Source organism: Natrix helvetica (genome assembly GCF_964273705.1).
Source record: "Natrix helvetica genome assembly, chromosome: 6".
Classification (NCBI taxonomy): domain Eukaryota; kingdom Metazoa; phylum Chordata; class Lepidosauria; order Squamata; family Natricidae; genus Natrix; species Natrix helvetica.
The window spans coordinates 1,402,587-1,424,552 of record NC_138553.1 but is presented as its reverse complement, the minus strand read 5'-3'; the positions used below and the strand labels follow the sequence as shown (position 1 = coordinate 1,424,552).

General features: G+C 46.8%; 3 protein-coding genes across 3 annotated transcripts; 1 reads left to right on the top strand and 2 right to left on the bottom strand.

The window, feature by feature from the left end:
* Positions 1-446: 446 nt before the first annotated feature.
* Positions 447-1,406, top strand: LOC309394838 (olfactory receptor 5T17-like; the record flags this gene model as incomplete). The annotated part of the gene is made up of 1 exon (XM_081958464.1): positions 447-1,406. Exon 1 carries the CDS (start codon positions 480-482, stop codon positions 1,404-1,406), a length of 927 nt encoding a protein of 308 aa, XP_081814590.1. The 5' UTR covers positions 447-479.
* Positions 1,407-9,014: 7,608 nt separating this feature from the next.
* LOC309394837 (olfactory receptor 5V1-like) lies at positions 9,015-10,007 on the bottom strand (the record flags this gene model as incomplete). The annotated part of the gene is made up of 1 exon (XM_081958463.1): positions 9,015-10,007. The coding sequence occupies exon 1, from the start codon at positions 9,972-9,974 to the stop codon at positions 9,015-9,017; it is 960 nt and encodes a 319-aa protein (XP_081814589.1). The 5' UTR covers positions 9,975-10,007.
* Positions 10,008-16,247: 6,240 nt separating this feature from the next.
* On the bottom strand, positions 16,248-17,207 carry LOC309394961 (olfactory receptor 5V1-like; the record flags this gene model as incomplete). The annotated part of the gene is made up of 1 exon (XM_081958679.1): positions 16,248-17,207. The coding sequence occupies one exon, from the start codon at positions 17,205-17,207 to the stop codon at positions 16,248-16,250; it is 960 nt and encodes a 319-aa protein (XP_081814805.1).
* Positions 17,208-21,966: the final 4,759 nt, after the last annotated feature.

Genomic DNA, 21,966 nt, shown 5'->3' with positions numbered 1-21,966 from the left:
CTGCTTCCTTCTGAGTGACCATAAAGAGCTATCTCACCTTCAACCCCAAAGTCAACTGTGAACAGAGGACCCCAAGTAAGTGAATCAATCCTTGTGCAGTCACTTTAGAAAGGGGAGTTTTACTGCAATTCCTGTGGGCTCCACCTTTGAACCACGAAACGGTCAAGTTGATAGTCAACCTAAACACGAGTCAGAGAGTCAATTTTCCTCCTGCTCCTATTGAAGTCAATGGATCAGGAAATCCATTTCTGCTTAACTATGTTTTTTTCCCAAAGGTGAACAAGCTCGGCTTGGCTCTTTTAAGAGGAATTAATGACTGTAGTCCTTTTAAATTTAATTAATGGGAAGTTATCACAAATGGTGATGTTTTTATCTCTTTGTGTGTCACGATTATTACAAGGAATGTGATGAAAATTTCCATCACTCCCTCTTAAATTCATTTTCCAATCTTTTCCCTGCAGCTAACTTTGAGGGACCTCATGGAAGGTGGCAACCAGACCCTGCAGGTGACCAAATTCCTGTTCCTGGGTTTCTCCGGCATGCCCAGAGGTCAACCTTTCTTCTTTCTGCTGTTTCTGACCATCTACCTCATCACCTTGGTGGCCAACTCGGTCATACTCATCTTGATCCAGGTGGATTCACGCCTCCACAGTCCCATGTACTATTTCCTCAGCCATCTGTCCTGCTTAGACATTTGCTATTCCTCGGTCACCCTCCCTACCGTCCTGGTGAACCTCCTGCGCCAGCAGCCCACCATCTCCTACAACGAGTGCATGGCCCAGATGTTCTTCCTCATGACCTTTGCGGGAACTGAATGCGCACTGCTGGCCGTGATGGCCTACGACCGCTATGCGGCCATCTGCGAACCTTTGCGCTATACTCAACTCATGAGTAAGTGGGTGCGAGTCCCTCTGGCTACAGCTTCATGGATCTGGGGCATGGTGGACTCTGTCATTCACACTGCACTGGCCACCGATTTGGCCTTCTGTGGAGACAACAAGATACATCATATCTTCTGTGATGTCCCCCCTCTCTTGAAAATAGCTTGCAGTGACACTTCTATCAATGAGATGGCTCTTCACACAGCAAGCGCCATTGCGGGGTTGTGTCCTTTTGTCATTGTCATCATTTCCTACATCTACATCCTCTCAACAATTTTGAAGATCCATTCTAACAGTGGAAGGAGAAAGACCTTCTCCACCTGTGGTGCCCACTTGATTACCGTCATCCTGTACTTCGGGATGATCAACTTGAATTACAACCATCCCAGTGTGGGCTACTCCTTGGAGGTGGACACTCTGGTCTCCACCCTGTATTGTATTGTCACCCCCATGCTGAACCCCCTAATCTACAGCCTCCGAAACAAGGAGGTCAAAGCGGCCCTTCAAAAACTTCTGAATGGTTAGGACAGTGTTTTTCCCACTCTTAGCAACTCGAAGATATGTGGACTTCAATTCCCAGAATTCCCCAGCCAGCATGTCAACTTCTGAACCAGAAACTCCTTAACCATGGCGACTTGTAGATGTGTTCACTTCAACTCCCAGAATTCCCCAGACACAGAGAAAGTCCTGTTTATTTCTTTTTAATGGGACTGTTGCTGTATCTCGCATAGAGTTGGCTTGCCTTCATTAAAAGGCTGGTTAAAAATATTAAAACATCAACAGCATATATATTTGCCTCCAGAATTTTCTACTTTTACACAACCACCAAGCACAAGAATTTCCAACATCTGAATTTGATGAGCCTTTATACACTCTAGACCAGGGGTGTCCAAACTTGGCAACTTTAAGACTTGTGGACTTCAACTTCCAGAATTCCCCGCTGGCTGGGGAATTCTGGGAGTTGAAGTCCACAAGTCTTAAAGTTGCCAAGTTTGGACACCCCTCCTCTAGACAATTTCTCTGGTTACATAAACCAACTGTGCATTAGAATAGAATAGAATAGAATATTTATTTCTAAGCCGCGCCCTCTCCCGAAGGACTCGGGGCGGCGTATAATAAAACAAATAAAATACAAAGTACAATACAATACAATACAAATCTGGACAGGACATACATATAACAAGGACGTATATAAAACGTATACAAAACGTATACAAGGAGGAGGTAGGCTAATAGCTAAAAAACAATTAAACAATTAACAATTAAAACAATTAAAAAGTCACAATATTTAAAAACCCCGATAAATAAATTCTATTGAATTACATTAATAAAAAACCCGTCAGGAGCGATATAGTTGGATCATGGTTGAGCCAGGCCAGCTACTTGGAATAGGTGGGTCTTGAGCTTAACTCTGAAGGAACGGAGGTCAGAAGTAGTCCTAATATCCGGGGGGAGGTTATTCCACAGGGCTGGGCCCGCCACAGAGAAGGCTCTACTCCTAGGCGCCGCCCCTCGACACTGTCTGGTGGACGGCACCTGGAGGAGTCCCTCTCTGTGCGAGCGAATTGGTCGCAGGGATATATGGGGCAGAATACGATCCCGCAAGTAACTAGGTCCTGAGCCATGGAGCGCTTTAAAGATCGTAATCAAGACCTTGAAACGCACCCGATAGACCACAGGAAGCCAGTGCAGCTCGCGCAGGAGAGGTGTCACATGGGAGTACTTCGTACTCCCCATAATCACCTGCGCGGCCGCATTCTGGACCAACTGCAGTCTCCGAGTGCATTTCAAGGGAAGCCCCATGTAGAGAGCGTTACAGTAGTCCAGGCGAGACATCACCAGCGCGTGGGTGACTGTGCGTAGGGCGTCCCGGTCCAATAGGGGGCGCAATTGGCGCACCAGGTGAACCTGGTGGAACGCCCCCCTGGCCACGGCTGTCACATGGTCATCCATGGACAGCCTGGCATCCAGGAGGACGCCCAAATTGCGCGCCCGCTCCACGGGGGCGAGTTGAATGCCCCCAATGGCCAGAGATGGGATTAACTGGTTGAACTGGGGGGCCGGAACCCACAGCCACTCCGTCTTGGAAGGGTTGAGCCTGAGTCGGTTGTCATCCATCCAGACCCGTACGGCTTCCACACACCGGGACATCACTTCGACGGCCTCGTTGGGGTGGTTCGGGGTGGAAATGTACAGCTGAGTATCGTCAGCGTACAGGTGGTATCCCACCCCAAAACCACGGATGATCTCACCCAGCGGCTTCATGTATGTGTTGAACAGGAGTGGCGAGAGGACCGACCCCTGTGGCACCCCACAGGTAAGGGGGCTTAGGGTCGACCTCTGCTCCCCTGCCAACACACGTTGCGTCTGGCCAGAGAGGTAGGAGCCAAACCACTGCAAAACGGTGCCCCGGACCCCCAACCCCTCCAGTCGGTGCAACAGGATACCATGGTCGATGGTATCAAAAGCCGCCGAGACGTCTAATAGGACCAGGATAGAGGAACAACCCCTATCTCTGGCCCTCCAGAGATCATCCACCAACGTGACCAAGGCCGTCTCTGTGCTGTGCCCGGGGCGAAAGCTGGACTGGCGCGGGTCTAGATAATCATTCTCCTCCAGATGTCGTGGGAACTGAGAAGCCACCACACTCTCTACAACCTTCACCAAAAAGGGAAGGTTGGAGACAGGACGATAATTGGCCAGCTCCAAAGGGTCCAGGGAAGGCTTCTTGAGCAAGGGTCTCACCACCGCCTCTTTCAAGGCAGCCGGGAGAGACCCCTCAACCAACGAAGCATTCACTAGGCCCAGGAGCCAGTCGCGTGTAACCTCCCAGGATGCCAGTACAAGCCAGGAGGGACACGGGTCCAGCAAACATGTGGTAGGTCGCAGTCGTCCACGCAATCTGTCCAAATCCTCGATGACAACCAAGTCAAACTCCTCCCAAAAAGGTTTCTCAAGACTCGCCACTGGCGTCTCGACTGGGCCACTGAAGGGGACCCAATCCTTCCGGATTTGAGCGATTTTATCCTGCAGATATTTACCAAATTCCTCTGCCCTGCCCTGTAGAGGGGCCTCCCGCAGTCTCTGAAACAGAAGGGAGCGGGACACCCGAAACAGGGCGGCAGGGCAGTTCTCCGCGGATGCAATGAGAGTGGCACAATATTGACGTTTGGCCGTTCTCAATGCCACAAGGTACGTCCTTAAATGGGCTCGTACCTGTGCTCGGTCAAATTCGGATCGGGAGGATCTCCAACGACTCTCTAGGCATCTCTTGCGGCACTTCATCACCCTTAGCTCCTCGGTAAACCAAGGAGCCAGGGTGGATCGTTGCCGCCGGAGAGGCCGCAAAGGCGCCACCCGGTTCAAGGCCCCGGTAGTCGCATTATTCCACGCGGCCACCAGGTCCTCTACCCGAGGGCGGGTCAGGGCTGCAGGAGGTGGCCCAAGCTCCGTCTGGAACCTGTCTGGTTCCATCAAGCGCCTGGGGCGGAACCATCTAGTGTTTTCTGGTTCCGCCTCCCCGCAGCAGGAGGTAGCACCAGGGAAGTCAAGTCGGAGGAGTGAGTGATCTGACCATGACAGGGGAGTGATGGTTAAGTTCCCTCCTCCCAGATCACTCAACCACTGGCGAGAGACAAAAACAAGGTCCAAGGTGTGACCTCCCTCGTGTGTCGGGCCCTGAATCATTTGAGTCAGGTCCATGGCTATCATGGAAGCCATGAACTCCCGAGCCCCCTCTGATGCTTCTCCCACCGATGGCAGGTTAAAATCCCCCATCACTAGAAGTTTGGGGGTCTCAACCGCCACCGATGCGATCAGCTCGAGGAGTTCAGGCAGGGCCGCTGATGTATAGCGAGGAGCCAGGTATACTATCAGCAGGCCCAACTGCCTCCCAGGGCCCCATTTCACAACAAGGGATTCACATCCGGACGTCTGTGGCACAGTGGACTCCCTCGGCTCTAAGTCCTCCCGGATAATCACTGCTACCCCACCGCCCCTTCCCTGGGCCCGGGGCTGGTGAAATGCTTGGTAACCTGGTGGGCACATTTCCACGAGGGGTAAACCTCCCTCGTGGCCCAACCAGGTTTCCGTTATTCCCGCGAGGTCTGGCTCCCCCTCCAAAATTAGATCATGAATGAGGGGGGCCTTATTGAGAACGGACCTCGCATTGCATAACAACAGCCTCAGGCCCTGGGCCTGCAGATCCTGACCACCTAGAACGCGGGGGTTGGTACAAGCGACCGGGTGTAACCAGCACCCACGGTCTCCCAACCGACTGCGAGTTGTTAATCTGTCCTCGTATCTGCCCCTCCCTACGACTGTTGGAATCAGAGAGCCCTGTATAGGAATGGTATCCTCTCCCCCCTCCTCCTCTCCGCTCATTAATTTATTTTTTTTAAAAATGTCCTTTACCTTATCACATAGTCTCTTCTGGCACCTATTCTCCCTTCTTTCCATAAGTAGATTGTAACCCAAAATTTCAACTCCTTCTTTTAATTGTTCTTTTTCAAATGTCAGTTAAAAAAAATACTGTATATGCATATCAGCAATTGCATTTTCGTAATTTATTTCCAGTCCTTTTTCAAACTCAGTTTTACATTCCAAACATGGATTATTTCGCCTGCTTTAAATCTCCCTAATACAGATAGTTCTCGACCTACAACAGCTTGTTTAGTGGCCATTCAAAGTTACAACAGCACTGAAAAACGTAACTTAGGACCACTTTTATGTCAGTTGCAACAGTCACGAGATCAAAATTCAGACGCTTGGCAACTGGTTCATATTTACGACGGTCGCCGTATCCCGGGGTCACGTGATCCCTTTTTGCGACCTTCTGACAAGCGAAGTCCATGGGAAAGCTGGATTCACTTAACGACAGTGTATTGACTTAATAACTGCCATAATTCACTTAACAACCTCTGCAAGAAAAGTCATAAAATTGGGCTGACCTCACTTAACAACTGACTCAGCAACATAAATTTTGGGCTCAACTGTGGTCATAAGTCAAGGACTACATGTCACTGTACATGAGAAAATCACTGGAAACTCTATTCCTCTATCACCAGTTCTTCTTTTGGTTTTATTTTAATTCCCCTTGACAAAATTGCAGTGTCTCATGATAAGGTAAACCATTTGGGTCTGCCCATTATTTTCCCTCTACAAACGATTCCCCCACATGAAATAAAACCTTTGAAATTCTTTGCACTGCTGTGTTTCTTGGAGCCCACAATCCTTCCACCGAATGGTCATCCAGACGTTCCTTCAGTGTGACTTGCGCTAAGCCCAACTCTGCGGTCACACAATCCATTCCTTCCTTCCTTCCTTCCTTCCTTATCTATCTATCTATCTATCTATCTATCTATCTATCTATCTATCTATCTATCTATCATCTATCTATCTATCTATCTATCTATCTATCTATCTATCTATTCTTAGATAGATACTAGGTAGGTGGGTAGATATATTCTAAACTTTCTAAGAATAGATGATAGTTATAGACAGACCTATCTATCTATCTATCTATCTATCTATCTATCTATCTATCTATCTATCTATCTATCTATCTATCTATCTATCATCTAGCTAGCTAGTAATCATCTATCTATCTCTATCTCTATTTCTCTATCTATTTAACAAATCTTTCTAATCTATCTCATATAATCATAAGGCTGGAAGGGACCTTAGAGGTCTTCTAGTCCAACCCCTGCTCAAGGCAGGAGATCCTATAACATCCCAGTCCAATGGCAACTGTAGCCAATCAGTTCCCAGCACAATGGTGATGGGAGCAGGAGAAGAGGGGTCCTCTGAGTAATACTTTCAGGAACAAGAAACACCTTTGATTAATGTTTCTGGTTCTTTGAAGTAACAAGCAAGGATGTGGAATTCTGATAAGGACCAGTTCAAACTCGCCAGTCAAGAATTGCTCAAAGAGTTGAACTTTAATAACTCCTTGATAGCTCATTACAATGTAAAAACCAAACCTACTGAATGTGCAACTGGTCATTAACAAGATCATGCTTAGAATATTGTGGGATGATATTAACAGTTACATATAAAGATGCCACCATTGCTCACTGACACTATTGAGACAAATGATGTTGACCAATGGAAGAACACATTGTGAACCCAATATGTTTGAACTGTGTATAAAATTATTCTGTTAGTTGCCCTTCACCTCTTATCAATAAGGTGACTTTTCTTGCTTAGGCATAAATAGAGCGATATTAATCTTAACTGGGCTAACAAATCTTGCCAATACTTAGAAAAATTCTTTTCCCATTGTTTAATGGAATATCAGTTCTCAATATCAGTAACGTCTGAAATAAAAACAACATCTTTGGTAAAACATTCATCTTAATTATGGAAATTCTGCCCAGTAAAGATAATTGCAATTTGTCTCATCATTGTAAGTCTTTTTAAAATATTATTCAAAACAAGTACAACATTATTTTAAAACAGCTTAGAATTTGGGCAAGAAAAACAATGTGGTACCTTGCTCAATAGTACCGATAGTAACTGTGAGAGGGATCTTGGAGTCCTAGTGGACAATCACTTAAATGGGAGCCAGCCATGTGCAGCAGCTGCCAAAAAAGCCAACACAGTTCTAGGCTGCATCAACAGAGGGAGAGAATCAAGATCACATAAAGGGTTAATACCACTTTATAATGCCTTCATAAGGCCACACTTGGAATACTGCATTCAGTTTTGGTCACCACGATGCAGAAAAGATGTGGAGACTCTAGAAAGAGAGCAGAGAAGAGCAACAAAGAGGATTAGGGAACTGGAGGCTAAAAAATAAAGAACTGGAATTGGGTATGTCTAGTTTCATAAAAAGAAGGACTAGGGGTGACATGATAGCAGTGTTCCCATATCTCAGGAGTGGCCACAAAGAAGATTCTCCAAAGCCCCTGAAGCTAGGACAAGAAGGGATAGATGGAAACTAATCAAGGAGAGAAGCAATCTAGAACTAAGGAGAAATTAGTTTGTGACAGTTAGACAAATTAACCAGTGGAATGAAGTGTTTCCAGAAGTTGTGAATGCTCCAACTTTGGAACTCTTTAAGAAGAGATTGGATAGCCATTTGTCTGAAAGGATATAGGGTTTCTTTCCTGCCTAAGCAGGGGTTGGACTAGAAGACCTCCAAGGTCCCTTCCAACTCTGTTATTCTATTATTCTATTGTATTGGTCAACATAGCCCCAAGATATTTCATCTTCTTCTCCACCTCCAACATTCTTGTCAAAGTTTCACAATCTTGAATAGTCATATTCTTAGCCACCATTTTGTTTTCTGTTTATTTGGTTTGAAACCTGCTAAAACTCCAAAATCATTGAGTTTCCTCCTCAGATATTCCCTTGTACTTTCTGGGTCCTGCAGAAATACAACTAAATCGCTAGCAAAAATGTCACACCTGTCTGGCCTTGGCTTCTTAGGAAAGAAAGATCCCCGACTTCATTTGTGCGAAAGATTTACTACTTTTACTAAAGGCCAAGTGGTTAGTACAGTACAGCAAAGCCAGAATTAAAAGTTTGTGCATCAAGGTTCCCCAGTTAACTTTCCCTTTCTTGGCTAGATAGTGAGCTGTTTGGCTTCCCATCCCAGGCCTCTGGCCTTGGGGCATTGAACCAATGTCTCAGGAAGGTTTCCCCCTCCTTCCCTGCAATTTGAGCAATTCCCTCCCCCCACATTGGTTTATGGCAGGCTGGGACCTAGCAAGGCAATGCTGAAGCTGCAGATGGCAGATCTGACAAAGTTCTGTTTACAAATGTATTTTTTTTTATTATTACACCCATTTTATTTTGGTCACATTATACATTTAGAATTCCCAGCTCTAATATAAGCAACTGTGAAATCATCCTTGCCTCATGAAAACACCTTGAAAAAATGTTTTGGAGATAGATGTGAGAAAGTTATCCAGATCTTTTTTCTCCCATTCCCACCTTAAATGGTTAAACCAAAATTGGGACATAGGAAAGAAGGATATGGGGGGGGGGGGGTGAGAAAATCCCAGAGCCATGGACCAAATGAGCCATGATGAGATTGGCAGTTACACAACCCATCGTTTGGGAAAACAAAGTGGTTTGTCCGTACACAAGGATGAGCAGAGAAGGTAAGAAGGAAACCAAGTTTTCCCTTCACTGCCTTCCTGGAGATGCATCTTTCTTCTCCTGAGTGCCCAGAAGTTTTTGTAGGGCCCCTTTGACCTCCTTGTTTCGGAGGCTGTAGATTAGGGGGTTCAGCATGGGGGTGATGATACAATACAGGGTGGAAACTAGAGTGTCCACCTCTAAGGAGTAGCCCGCACTGGGACGGTTGTAATTTAAGTTGGCCATCCCAAAGTAGACGATGACGGTGACCAGGTGGGCAGCACAGGTGGAGAAGGTCTTTCTCCTTCCACTGTTAGAACGGATTTGCAGAATGGACGATAAGATGTAGACATATGAAATGACGACAAGGAGGAAAGGACACAGCCCTACAAAGACACTTGCTGTGTGAAGAGCCATCTCATTGATATAAGTGTCACTGCAAGCTATTTTCAAGAGAGGGGGGACATCACAGAAGATATGATTTATCTTGTTGTCTCCACAGAAGGCCAAATCGGTGGCCAGTGCAGTGTGAATGACAGAGTCCACCATGCCCCAGATCCATGAAGCTGCAGCCAGAGGGACTCGCACCCACTTACTCATGAGTTGAGTATAACGCAAAGGTTCGCAGATGGCCGCATAGCGGTCGAAGGCCATCACGGCCAGCAGTGCGCATTCAGTTCCCGCAAAGGTCATGAGGAAGAACATCTGGGCCATGCACTCGTTGTAGGAGATGGTGGGCTGCTGGCGCAGGAGGTTCACCAGGACGGTGGGGAGGGTGACCGAGGAATAGCAAATGTCTAAGCAGGACAGATGGCTGAGGAAATAGTACATGGGACTGTGGAGGCGTGAATCCACCTGGATCAAGATGAGTATGACCGAGTTGGCCACCAAGGTGATGAGGTAGATGGTCAGAAACAGCAGAAAGAAGAAAGGTTGACCTCTGGGCATGCCGGAGAAACCCAGGAACAGGAATTCGGTCACCTGCAGGGTCTGGTTGCCACCTTCCATGAGGTCCCTCAAAGTTAGCTGCAGGGAAAAGATTGGAAAATGAATTTAAGAGGGAGTGATGGAAATTTTCATCACATTCCTTGTAATAATCGTGACACACAAAGAGATGAAAACATCACCATTTGTGATAACTTCCCATTAATTTAATTAAAAAGATTACAGTCATTAATTCCTCTTAAAAGAGCCAAGCCGAGCATGTTCTCCTTTGGGAAAAAAACATAGTTAAGCAGAAATGGATTTCCTGATCCATTGACTTCAATAGGAGCAGGAGGAAAATTGACTCTCTGACTCGTGTTTAGGTTGACTATCAACTTGACCGTTTCGTGGTTCAAAGGTGGAGCCCACAGGAATTGCAGTAAAACTCCCCTTTCTAAAGTGACTGCACAAGGATTGATTCACTTACTTGGGGTCCTCTGTTCACAGTTGACTTTGGGGTTGAAGGTGAGATAGCTCTTTATGGTCACTCAGAAGGAAGCAGCATCTCCAAGTGTGGAGCGTCCAGAGGCCTGACCATCTCTGGCTGGTTGAGCTGTCCTGGGAGACCAAGGACAAGCAACCTGGTTGGATAGTCTGGAATCAAACTCAGGACCCCAAAACCCATCATCCACCCTCACTGCAGTACTTGCTGCACAGTGCGGACTGGAGGAATTCTCTCCAGAGTGTAAGGGGAGGGATTCCCACAGAGAAAAGGAGGGATTCCTTTTGATACATTTGGGGGAAGGAGGAGAAAGCGATGCAGTCATGCGGAGGGATAACTAATAGGCGATGTGAATTCAGAGATTGAAAGTGATCCAACCTCAAGTTCATTCTCCTGTCTTCTGCTGCTATTGTCATCAAGACAAAACTCACTGTCTTAATACAAATAGAAATATCAGCCAGATTTCCATAGAAGGTTTGATAAAGCTTTCTGAGAACGGGAGGTTTTCAGAGAAGTGAGGACTTCCAGGTTCACCCCAGCTACACACACACTCCTTCTGGTTTCTGTTGGGCTACCACACACCCCTTCCTCTACGTATTTTCTTTCCTTACAAGAGTTTTGGGGGGGAAGGTTTGAAATCAAAGCATTGGGAAGAAGCTTCGCAAGCAAGCGGGAACCCCTGGACTTCTCCAAGAACATCTGGGGGGACTGAACTTTGCTTTGCATAATTAGCCTTCATTGGGGAGGGGGAGATACTTCTGGGGATGTTCATGTCCTTTCAGTGAGGGGGGGCAGTTCATGACATCTCTGTCCCTCCTGTTAACTCTCCCCAGAAGCAATGTGATTCACATGTTATGTATGAGCTGATATCCCAAATGAAACAAGTCTCCCCTTTCTTGGTAAGTGGGTTGTGTGAAGTATCAACCATGAAGAGATGTTCCTCCTGGGATTTATTCTGTCCCTCCCTGAAACCACACTCCAAACTCCTCCAGGTGACCCCAACCCTCCTTTCGATGGACCAGTGAGGCGCTCATTTTCTCCTTGCTTTGATCAATGACCGCCTAATGTTGGTCCTCAGGAGGAATCCAGGACCATCTGAGCTTCTTCTCCTGACCAGCAAATCCTCCTCTGGAATTTCTCTTCCCCTCCTCACCCCCCAAAATCTCTGTTGCTTCCCCTCCACTGCTAGGCTCTTTCCAAATTCCTTTCCTTCATGTGCAACCTCTTCCTCAAACCCGTGTAGAAAGGGGCTTTCACTGGGTGCGTGTGTGTGTGTTTGTGAGCGTCCCTGTGTAAAGAGGAGAGGAAGAGGCATGGGGAGTTTGGTACTCAGTAGGTGACCCAAGAGTCCCATCCCAAAATATCTGACTTGACACCAAGAACTGAATTGTCGCCATTCTCGTGTTTAGGATCAGGAAGTCTCCTGGGAGAAGATCCAGGTCCTTGGCTGTCTCCTCACCACCAATACTTTATTTTAGAAATCACCCCCCTCTCTTGGAGATCAGAAAAGAATGAGACTTTGCTGAACAGCCTGAATCAGATGCAATTTATGAACCTTACAGAGCAACCGTAAAAGACTGATTTTAAAAGGGTGCATGATAAATATCTCCTTCAGCATCCCACCCACCCACCAAGGTTCCCTGCTGCAGAAGGACCCAGGTCTGAGCTCCTTTGCTATGACCTTTCTTTGTGGCCTCCTCACCTTGTAACGGCCTCCAGGATGAAGCTGGCGTGTCCGGCTGCTCTCCCTCCTTCTGCTGCTGCAGTTTTGGGAAGGGAAGTGGCAAGGAAGCTCTCTCAGTGACTGTCTATGGGATCCAACGGTGCTACCAAGAAGGGGAGTGGGAGAGAAAGGGAGGGAGGAATTGGCAAGGTCCTCCTGGTATCCGCTTCTGACATGGGGAGGTCTCTGCTTCTTCCTCCGAGCCTCTTTGAGGGATCCGGTGCCCCTAATCCTGTCTGTGTCACCCTCAGAGCCAAATGTTGGCTAAAGAAGAGAGATGGTTTCTACGGCATTCTGAATGTCCCTGAAGATCAATATGCACCACAAGCAGAAAAGCAAAGTAGTTGCACCCGAGGGATTTCTCCCTGAGAAAGTTGGAGTGAAAGGGAAAGGGTGGGAGCTCAAACTCAGGACAACATCCACACCCAGAAGGAAGGACTCTCAGGGGAGAACCAAGTATCTTCTACTTCCAAGACTTGAGATGAAACTATGTTTCCTAGGTAATGTAGATTCTCAATTTTCCTTGCTTAGAATCTTCTACATGCATTGGACTTTAGTTACCATAATGTCTCAGTCTGTATGGCTGTGAATTATGGGTATTCCAAATAGAATAGGGTAAGGCCACACTGGGAATATTTGCATCCAGTTTTGGTTGCCACGATGTAGAAAAGATGTGGAGACTCTGGAAAGAGTGCAGAGAAGAGCAACAAAGAGGATTAGGGGACTGGAGACTAAAACATATGAAGAACGGTTGCAGGAACAGGGTATGTTTAGCTTAAGAGAAAGAAGGACTAGGGGAGACATGATAGCAGTCTTCCAATATCTCAGGGGTTGCCACAAAGAAGAGGGAGTCAAGCTATTCACCAAGGCACCTGAAGGACAAGAAGCAATGGGTGGAAACTAATCAAGGAGAGAAGCAACCTAGAACTGAGGAGGAATTTCCTGACAGTGAGAACAATTAATCAGTGGAACAGCTTGCCTCCAGAAGTTGTGAATGCCCCAACACTGGAAGTCTTTAAGAAGATGTTGGATAGCCATTTGTCTGGAACGGTATAGGGTTTCCTGCCTAGGCAGGGGGATGGACTAGAAGACCTCCAAGGTCCCTTCCAACTCTACTATTGTATTGTATTGTATTGTATAGAATGGAAGAGAATAGCAGAGTTTGAAAGGACCTTGGAGGTCTTCTAGTCCAACCCCCTGCCTATGCAGGAAACCTTATATCATTTCAGACAAATGGCTATCTTCTTAAAAACGTCCAGTGTTGGAGCATTCACAACTTCTGGAGGGAAGTTGTTCCACTGATTAATTGTTCTAACTGTCAGGAAATTATTCCGCAGTTCTAGGTTGCTTCTCTCCTTGATTAGTTTTTACCTATTGCTTCTTGTTCTACCCTCAGGTGCCTTGGAGAATAGTCTGACTCCCTCTTCTTTGGGGCAACTCCTGAGATATTGGAAGATGCTATCATGTCTCCCCAGGACCTTATTTTCATTAAATGAGACATACCCAGTTCCTGCAACCGTTCTTCATATGTTTTAGTCTCGTCCCCTAATCCTCTTTGCTGCTCTTCTCTGCACTCTTTCCAGAGTCTCCACATCTTTTTTACATCGTGGCGACCAGAACTGAGTGCAGTATTCCAAGTGTGGCCTTACCAAGGCCTTATAAAGTGGTATTAGCCCTTCATGTGATCTTGATTCTATCCCTCTGTTGATGCAGCCTAGGACTGTGTTGGCTTTTTTGGCAGCTGCTGCACATGGCTGGCTCCTATTTAAATGGTTGTCCACTAGGACTCCAAGAGTCCTCTCACAGTTGCTACTGTTGAGGAAGGTACCACCTATACTGTACTGAGATTGGAAGCTTTTCTAGCCCAAACACCTCCTCAAGGCAGGATCAATCTTAATGCCACTGTGGTGGTGAAAATAGCCAGCACCTTTTCTCTAATAGTAGCAAAATCAGGGTGTAGCATCTCTGCGCTGGATACACTATCGCAAAACCAAAGCAAAGAAGGAGAAAACAGAACAGCAGAAATATGGATGGGCCACCCTGTTGGGTATGTCTTTGTTATCAATAATCTTTGTAGCTCAGGGTTGAAATTGGTGCTCTCTGATCTTGCTTGTTTTCTTGCAGGTAACATCATGATGATATTATCTAGTTGGGTAATGAGACATCTGCGAGAACATAACCAAACTCAGAGAAGAATGCCATAGACTTCCCCTCCTCCTCCCCTCCTCCTTCTCCCCCTCCTCCTCTCCTCCCCTTCTCCCTCCCCCATTCTAGTTCTGATGATGTTACCTAGTTTGGGTAATGAAATGTCTGCAAGGAAACAAGCAAGCTCAGAGAAGACCGAGGGCCCCTTGTGTCTTCATTATTTTTGCTTTTCTCTGTTTGTAGTGACTGGATCCCATCTTTGTTTGAGAAAAACAATACATGAAATGTCTTTGTTTGGAGCTTGGTTACTCAACAGCTGGACACTCTGAAGGGGCAGAGCAGCGCCTGCATTTTCTGCACGACATGAAAAAAGTGCACCTTCCTCCACCTGTCCTTACCACTTTCTATAGAGGGCCGATTGAGAGTACCCCGCCATATTGCATTACTGTCTGGTTTGGAAGCATTATTAAAGCCACTGCAGAGAGTGGTGAGGACAGCAGAAAAGATCGTTGGGAGTTCACTCCCTTCTATTCAGGACATGACATATAAGTGATGCTTGATCAGGTCTGCAGGATTGTCTGGGGTGCCACACATGCTCGCCACAACTGTTTTCCTTGTCACCTTTTGGGAGGGGGCTTTGTGGTATCCGAAGCAGAACATCCAGATTCGGTCACAGTTTTGATCCGTATAACATCAACCGTGTGAACTTTCAGGCTTCCTCGTTCCGCTAAGACTTAAAGTTGCCAAGTTTGATGACCTCTTATATAAATGCAGCAGGAATGGCACACCTCTATGCAGGAGAGAAGAAGAAGGGAGGGATGCTGAAAGAACGTGGATGGAAGAAAAGCAGGGTTGTTGGTAATTTGTAGAGAGGAGATGAATAAGAATGACAAACCCATCAATGAAGAAGGAATATCTGAGTGTGGAAGTTCATTTTCATTGCCATGCCAGGTAACATCTTTAGAGGAGTTTAAGAGAGGTCAGTGTTGGAGTTCTTCTACTTATAGGGGCTTCGTATGGTCAGTAACTCTTGTGATGGGGAGGTCACGCCAGTGATGGTCACATCAGGTGAGGATCTTGTGATGGGTTTGGTGTGGGTCAGGCTGAAGATGTTACCTAGCCTGGTAATGAAAATTTGGGAAATCAGTCCATAAACTCGAAGGATGAGCCTCCTCCCTCATCCTCCACCTGAGCTACAGATGTTCCCCACTATCACAAAGGAACAATGAAGGGTGTCCATGCCCAACTTCTTCACTGCCTTTGTCTTGCTTGCCAAGTGACACAACAGTCCACAACCCTGCCTGAGGTAGTGGAAGTGGAAAAGAGCTGCCTCTTCTTTTAGTGGCTATCAGAAGCTGCTTCTTCCTAATTAGAATTTTGGGTCTCCAAGATCTGCACACCTGCTGTTCCACTCAGATGGGGAATTCTGGATGTATTTAGGATGAAACCAATGAAAATTCAGAAAAAAAGCATAGCATTTGTCCAAGATATACATCTTTTATTCCAATTGTTGTACTCACCATTTGTCATAACTCATTACCCCACCCAGCCTTCTCCTTGTAGTTATGAATCTAGTATTTTGGGATAATGGGATTTTATTTTCCCAAATCTTTGATTGGCTACCAAACAGAGGAAGGAGAATCAATAATTTTTGCTCATCATTTTATAAAATTAGAAACAACCATAGGGAGGTGAAAGTCAGGGGACATTGGAGAGGGAAAAGATCCTTCTGGAAATACCTTGAACACCATATCACAGATAGGTGGGAGAAAGTTCTCCACATCTTTTTTCCCCTTTCTCCTTTAAGTAATTAAATCAAAATGAGGACATAGGAAGGAAGGATATGGCAGGTAGAGTCCAAAATGTCATTGAGCCAATCAACCTTATTGGAATTTACATCTACACAACCCCTCAGTCTGGAAAAACTATTGCTGGTCTACTAAAAAGGATATGCAGAGAGACTAGGAAGGAGACCAAAGGTTTTCCTTCAGTACTTTCCAAGACACGAATCATCTTTCTCCTGAATTTGCAGAAGCTTTCGTAGGGCCCCTTTGACCTCCTTGTTTCGAAAGCTGTAGATTAGGGGGTTCAGCATGGGGGAGACAATACAATATAACATGGAGATCAAGGTGTCCACTCCCAAGGAGTAGCCGGCACTGGGATGGTTGTAATTCAAGTTGGCCATCCCAAAGTAGACGATGACAGTAATCAAGTGGGCAGCACAGGTGGAGAAGGTCTTTCTCCGTCCAGTGCTGGAACGGATCTTCAGAATTGTAGATAAGATGTAGACGTATGAAATGATGACAAGGAGGAAAGGACAGACTCCTACAAAGATAGTTGCTATGTGAAGAGTCATCTCATTGACATAAGTATCACTGCAAGCAATTTTCAAGAGAGGGGGGACATCGCAGAAGATGTGATGGATCTGGTTGTTGCCACAGAAGGCCAAATCGGTGGCCAGTGCAGTGTGAATGGCAGAGTCAACCGTGCCCCAGATCCATGAAGCTGTAGCCAGAGGGACTCGCACCCACTTACTCATGAGTTGAGTATAGCGCAAAGGTTCGCAGATGGCCGCATAGCGGTCATAGGCCATCACGGCCAGCAGTGCACATTCAGTTCCTGCAAAGCTCATGAGGAAGAACAACTGGGCCATGCACTCGTTGTAGGAGATGGTGGGCTGCTGGCGCAGGAGGTTCACCAGGACGGTGGGGAGGGTGACCGAGGAATAGCAAGTGTCTAAGCAGGACAGATGGCTGAGGAAATAGTACATGGGACTGTGGAGGCGTGAATCCACCTGGATCAAGATGAATATCATTGAGTTGGCTATCAAGGTGAGGAGGTAGATGGCCAGGAACAGCAGAAAGAGGAAGGGGCGTCCTGTGTGCATGCCAGAGAAACCCAGGAACAGGAATTCGGTCACCTGCAGGGTCTGGTTGACAGTTTCCATGAGGGCCATCAATGAAATGATGTGTTGGACAAAGCTGGAAGACCGTGGAATTCAGGGTTATCTGCTGTTCTCAGATCACAGCATGAAGCAGAATCTTCCCAAGCAGGAGTGAACCTCTAGATTTCCCCAAAGGCCGTCTGGAATAATGAAACAATGCTTTGCATGAATAAAAAAAGTCATCAGGTAGGAGAGATGGTTATGGGGTGTTTATGGGTTTAATTAAGTAAGTTTGCAAATAGAAACCGAATTAGCCCCTCCAGTCAGCTCTTCCCCAAGGCCCTTAGACAGACATGCTATGTGTGACCAGGTGTTTCCCCATTTGCATCCCTTTGCAAAGAGGCAGAGTGGGAATTGTTGATGATGCACGGAGTTGGGAACGAGTCCACCGACTGGGTCTCCCCAAGTTCCTTCACCTGTTTTTCAGGCTCACTGAAGGGACTCATCCAGTGCAGGGGAGGGAGGCTCAAGGTAGTAAGCCACGTAGAATTATGGGGAGTGGAAGTAATGAAATATTGATCGATGGTGCAGATACAACCTTGGGGGTCATTAGTAAAAGGTCAAGATTCCCCTCACACACGTGCTAGTTGTTCCCCACTCTACGGGGTGGTGCTCATCTCCATTTCAAAAGCCAAAGAGCCAGCGCTGTCTGAGGATGTCTCTGTGGTCATATGGCTGGCATGACTAAAGGCCAAAAGTGCACGGAACATTGTTCCCTTCCCACCAAAGGTGGTCCCTATTTTTCTACTTGCATTTTTTACCTGCTTTCGAACTGCTAGGTTGGCAGAAGCTGGGACAAGTAACGGGAGCTCACTCGGTTACGCAGAGCTAGGGATTCGAACCGCCAAACTGATCGACAAGCTCAGCATCTTAGCCACTGAGCCACCACGTCCCTATCATTAGGAGAGGCTCCTAATTGCGGTGCAAATTTCCCTGCAAAAGGAAAGTTTTGGTCCCAGCATTTGGGAGGATTTGAGCAAAGAATAAATGAATCAGGAATTATACCTTTGCATGGTGCTTATCACACGCAAGTGTTTGTTTGTGTAGCCCACTTCAGTTGGAGGAGGGGGGCTTCACAGGAAAAGACTGTGATCTTTGCCTCACTTCTGTGTCCTTCTCCTTCTCCAGACCTTCAGCAGCTCTCTGGACTTTCTCCTCCCCTCTGTGTCTTCCTGCTACACAGAATAACAGAAAAATGGAAGGGACCTTGTAGGTCATCTAGTACAACCCCCACCCCACCTCACCCACACAGGAGACCCTACACCATTTCTGACAGATGGCAGTCCAGTCCCTTCTTGAAAGCTCCAGTGATGAAGCTCCCACAACTTCTGTTCCATGGGTTGATTGTTTCTCACTGTCAGAAATTTTCCCCTTATTTCCAGGTTGAATCTCTCCTTGGTCAGTTTCCATTAATTATTCCTTGTCTGGCCTTCGGGGGCTTCGGAAAATAGCTTGCCCCTCTCCTCTTTATGGCAGCCCCTCAAATATTGGAAGAATGGTATCATGTGTCCCCTGGTCCTTCTCTTCACCAGAATAGCCATGCCCAGTTCCTGCAACCATTCTTTGTATGTTTTAGCCTTTAGAATGAAATCTTTTCCACTTTTTTCCCAACTCATGTAGCTTGTTCAATAAAATACCAGAAAGGACCTTTTCTCCTTTTGAGGGGAGTGGGAGAGAAAGCTTAGCTCCACTAGGCATGAAAAAAGAGAGCTGAGCTTGTTCTCACAAAAAACCTTTAATTTATGCACCTTCCAGACAATGGTTGGTGTCGAGGTGCATTTGAAATGGTTAGTGCATTAATCCCCCTCCCACACACGCACTCTCTAGGTGGATCTGCAGTCTCTTTGCCCCTTGAGTTCCTCACCTGGATGAAGCTAGAAGGTGTAGCTTCTTCCTCCTTCCCAACTCCTCAGTAGACCTTTCTGTCTTGAGGAGGGTCTCAGTTACTTGCTCTCAGCCTCTTTCCGGCATTGGAGATCCCATATCTGCCCTGCATTCATCCTGTGTCACAAATGCTGGTGAAAGAAGCGACCCAATTTTTATGGCACCTGACATGTCCCTGGAGATGACTTACATCACAAAGGAGAAAAACAGAAGCATCTACATGCTTCTCACTAGAGAGCTGCTTTTGAAAGCTTTGGAACTTTGGGATAAAGTTTGGAAGAGGAGAATTTAGACCAACAACCACAGAGAGGAGGATGGAATGAATGCCCTCCGGACTTATGGGAATAGGTCCAGGATATAACCTTCCATGCCTGGTGCCTTCAAGATGTATTTGCCTTCAGTTCTCATACTTCCTCAGTCTCTGTCGCTGGGAAAGAGATGAGTTGAGATCTTGCAGCAGGCTCTGAGATATAGAAGGCCAAGGATGAATCAACCCAATGGAAGAACTTGCCTTCAGAAGCTGTGGGAGCTTCATCACTGGAAGCTTTCAAGAGGAGATTGGGCTGCCATTTGTCAGAAATGGTGTAGGGTCTCCTGCTTGGGTGGGGTGGGGGGTTGGACTAGAAGACCTACAACAGGGGTCCTCAAACTTGGGAACTTTAAGGCTTGTGGACTTCAACTCCCAGAATTCTCCAGCCAGCTGGCTGGTTTACATTGCCACACCTGCTCTGGTGCCGTTCTGTAGGAAAGTCACTGTAGGATCCGAAGGTCCTTCAAGCTCTTGGTGCGGCAGGGAAACAAGTGTGGTGTCAGGTTTCCAAAAGACGCCCTAACTGAGAGCAGCAATCCAAGTCATGAAATGCCCCAGTCACGAATCTCCCCACTGATGGAATGGCAGCCCCAAGCTGCTGAGAGCGCCAGGGATGACACATGACCTGCATGGCTGAGAATCTCCCTGGGCACCTCAGAGGACTTAGGACCAGGCTCCAGAGTGCTGAGCAGCAGATAACTGCAAGCCATGCAAATCCTTCCATTCCACAGCCTTTCTCTTTTGCTGCATAGGGTTTCTCAAGGGGAACGATCAGAATTGCTACCACAGCGCTCTTTTTATCTAGGGCCAATTTCCTCTGCCCTGGAGCAACAGAGGCACCAGATGAAGTTTGGAGAAGCAACCAAGGCCTGCCGTAATCTCTGCTCTGCGCTCCTTCGCTCCATGGGTGCTGGGTCTGATTTTGCTCCTCCTGATGAGCCAGACGCTCAAATAAAATCTGTCCAGCATGACAAGTTATTTTCCTGTATTGTTATTGCACCCGATATATCGAAATTAAATGCCATGTTCAATCAGAGGTGGGTTGCTCCCGATTTGGCTGAATAGGTAGTGGTAATTCGGCCTGGGTGGCAGAACCGGTGGTGACCCAGGCTGGCCACGCCCCCAGACTAGTTCCCTTCTGCCGTTGCCGGCATGTTTCTGCGCATGAAACGCGCATGAAGCGAACCGGTACCAACAGATACAGAACCCACCCCTGTCTTCAATGTACATTATACATAAAAAATGAAGCACAAGCACACATCCTTCGCATTCTATACAATTGAATTGGAAACCCTGATTGATACTGCCTTAATATTACATTATACCATAGAGTTCAATATGGTTGCTGCCCTGGGATGGAAGCTGTTTTTCAGCCTTTTTCTCCTTGTTTTTATTGTCCTGTACCACCTGCCAGATGGTAATAGTTAAAAAAAAGGGTGCCCAGGATGAGATGGATCTTTAAGGATGTTTTGAGCTTTCTTGAGGCAGCGGGAGCTATTCAGCTCTTCCAAAGAGGGGAGAGGTCCTCTGGGCAATGACGTTGGCCCTCTGGAGCATTGTCCCATCTGCCACTGTGCAATTGGCAAACCAGACACAGAGGCAGTGAGTTAGAATACTCTCTATGGTGCAGCGGTAGAAGGTCAGCAGCAGTTTTCCATTCAATTGTTGCTTCCTGAGAAGTCTCAGGTCGTATAATCTCTGCTGGGCCCTTTTGACCAGGGCTGCAATGTGAGCAGCACTGGTTGGTCCTCTTTTATGACAACCCCCAGAAACTTAAAACTGGCCACTTGCTCCACTCAGTCTCCATTGATGAGAAAGGGCTGGGTGTCTGATCTATTCCTTCTGTAGTCCACTATAAGCTCCTTGGTCTTATTGGGGTTAAGGACCAAGTTATTGTCTCCACACCACAAAAGCAACTGGTTTCGTGGCAAGTCTCATTTATTGAGCAAAGCCGGAAGATTGTTGAGGTTTGAAGCTCAAGAACATCCATTGATGCTGTGACGCTTTCTTCCATGTTCATTTCCCTTCAATCGGAGTGTTGCGTAGCTGCTGGATCTCAGCACCACTTTCCTGTCCCCAAAACTGAATTATTTGGGTAGCTGAGATATATATACTCCCAGCATCCTTTGTCATCCTTCCCAGGAACACCCCACCACCATCATCAGTAGCATAATGAGACAGTCCAGGAAGACGTGAAGGGACAGAAGTCATAGTTAAGTGGAATTCATTGTGTCATTCAAGGTTGAGGTTTTCCTGGGTGTTGATGAAAAACCCATCAGTGGCATGGGGAAATGGCCACTGAATTCTGGGATGACTAACAGTGGACTCTTGGATGGCCACCTCAGAAGTTACCCATGTAACAACCAAGATGATTGCGTTTTGGGAACAGACAAGAGAGAAGCAACGCATTGGGCCATGTTCTCCTCATATGTTGAACCTCCAGTGGGTTTGACTCCAGTGGGTGGACATAGGGGAGGGATCATCTTTGGCTCCCAGAATGGAAGGCGATGCCAGTCTCCCTGACCAGGTAAAAGTTGTGAGCATTTCATGTGCAGCAACATCTTTCTC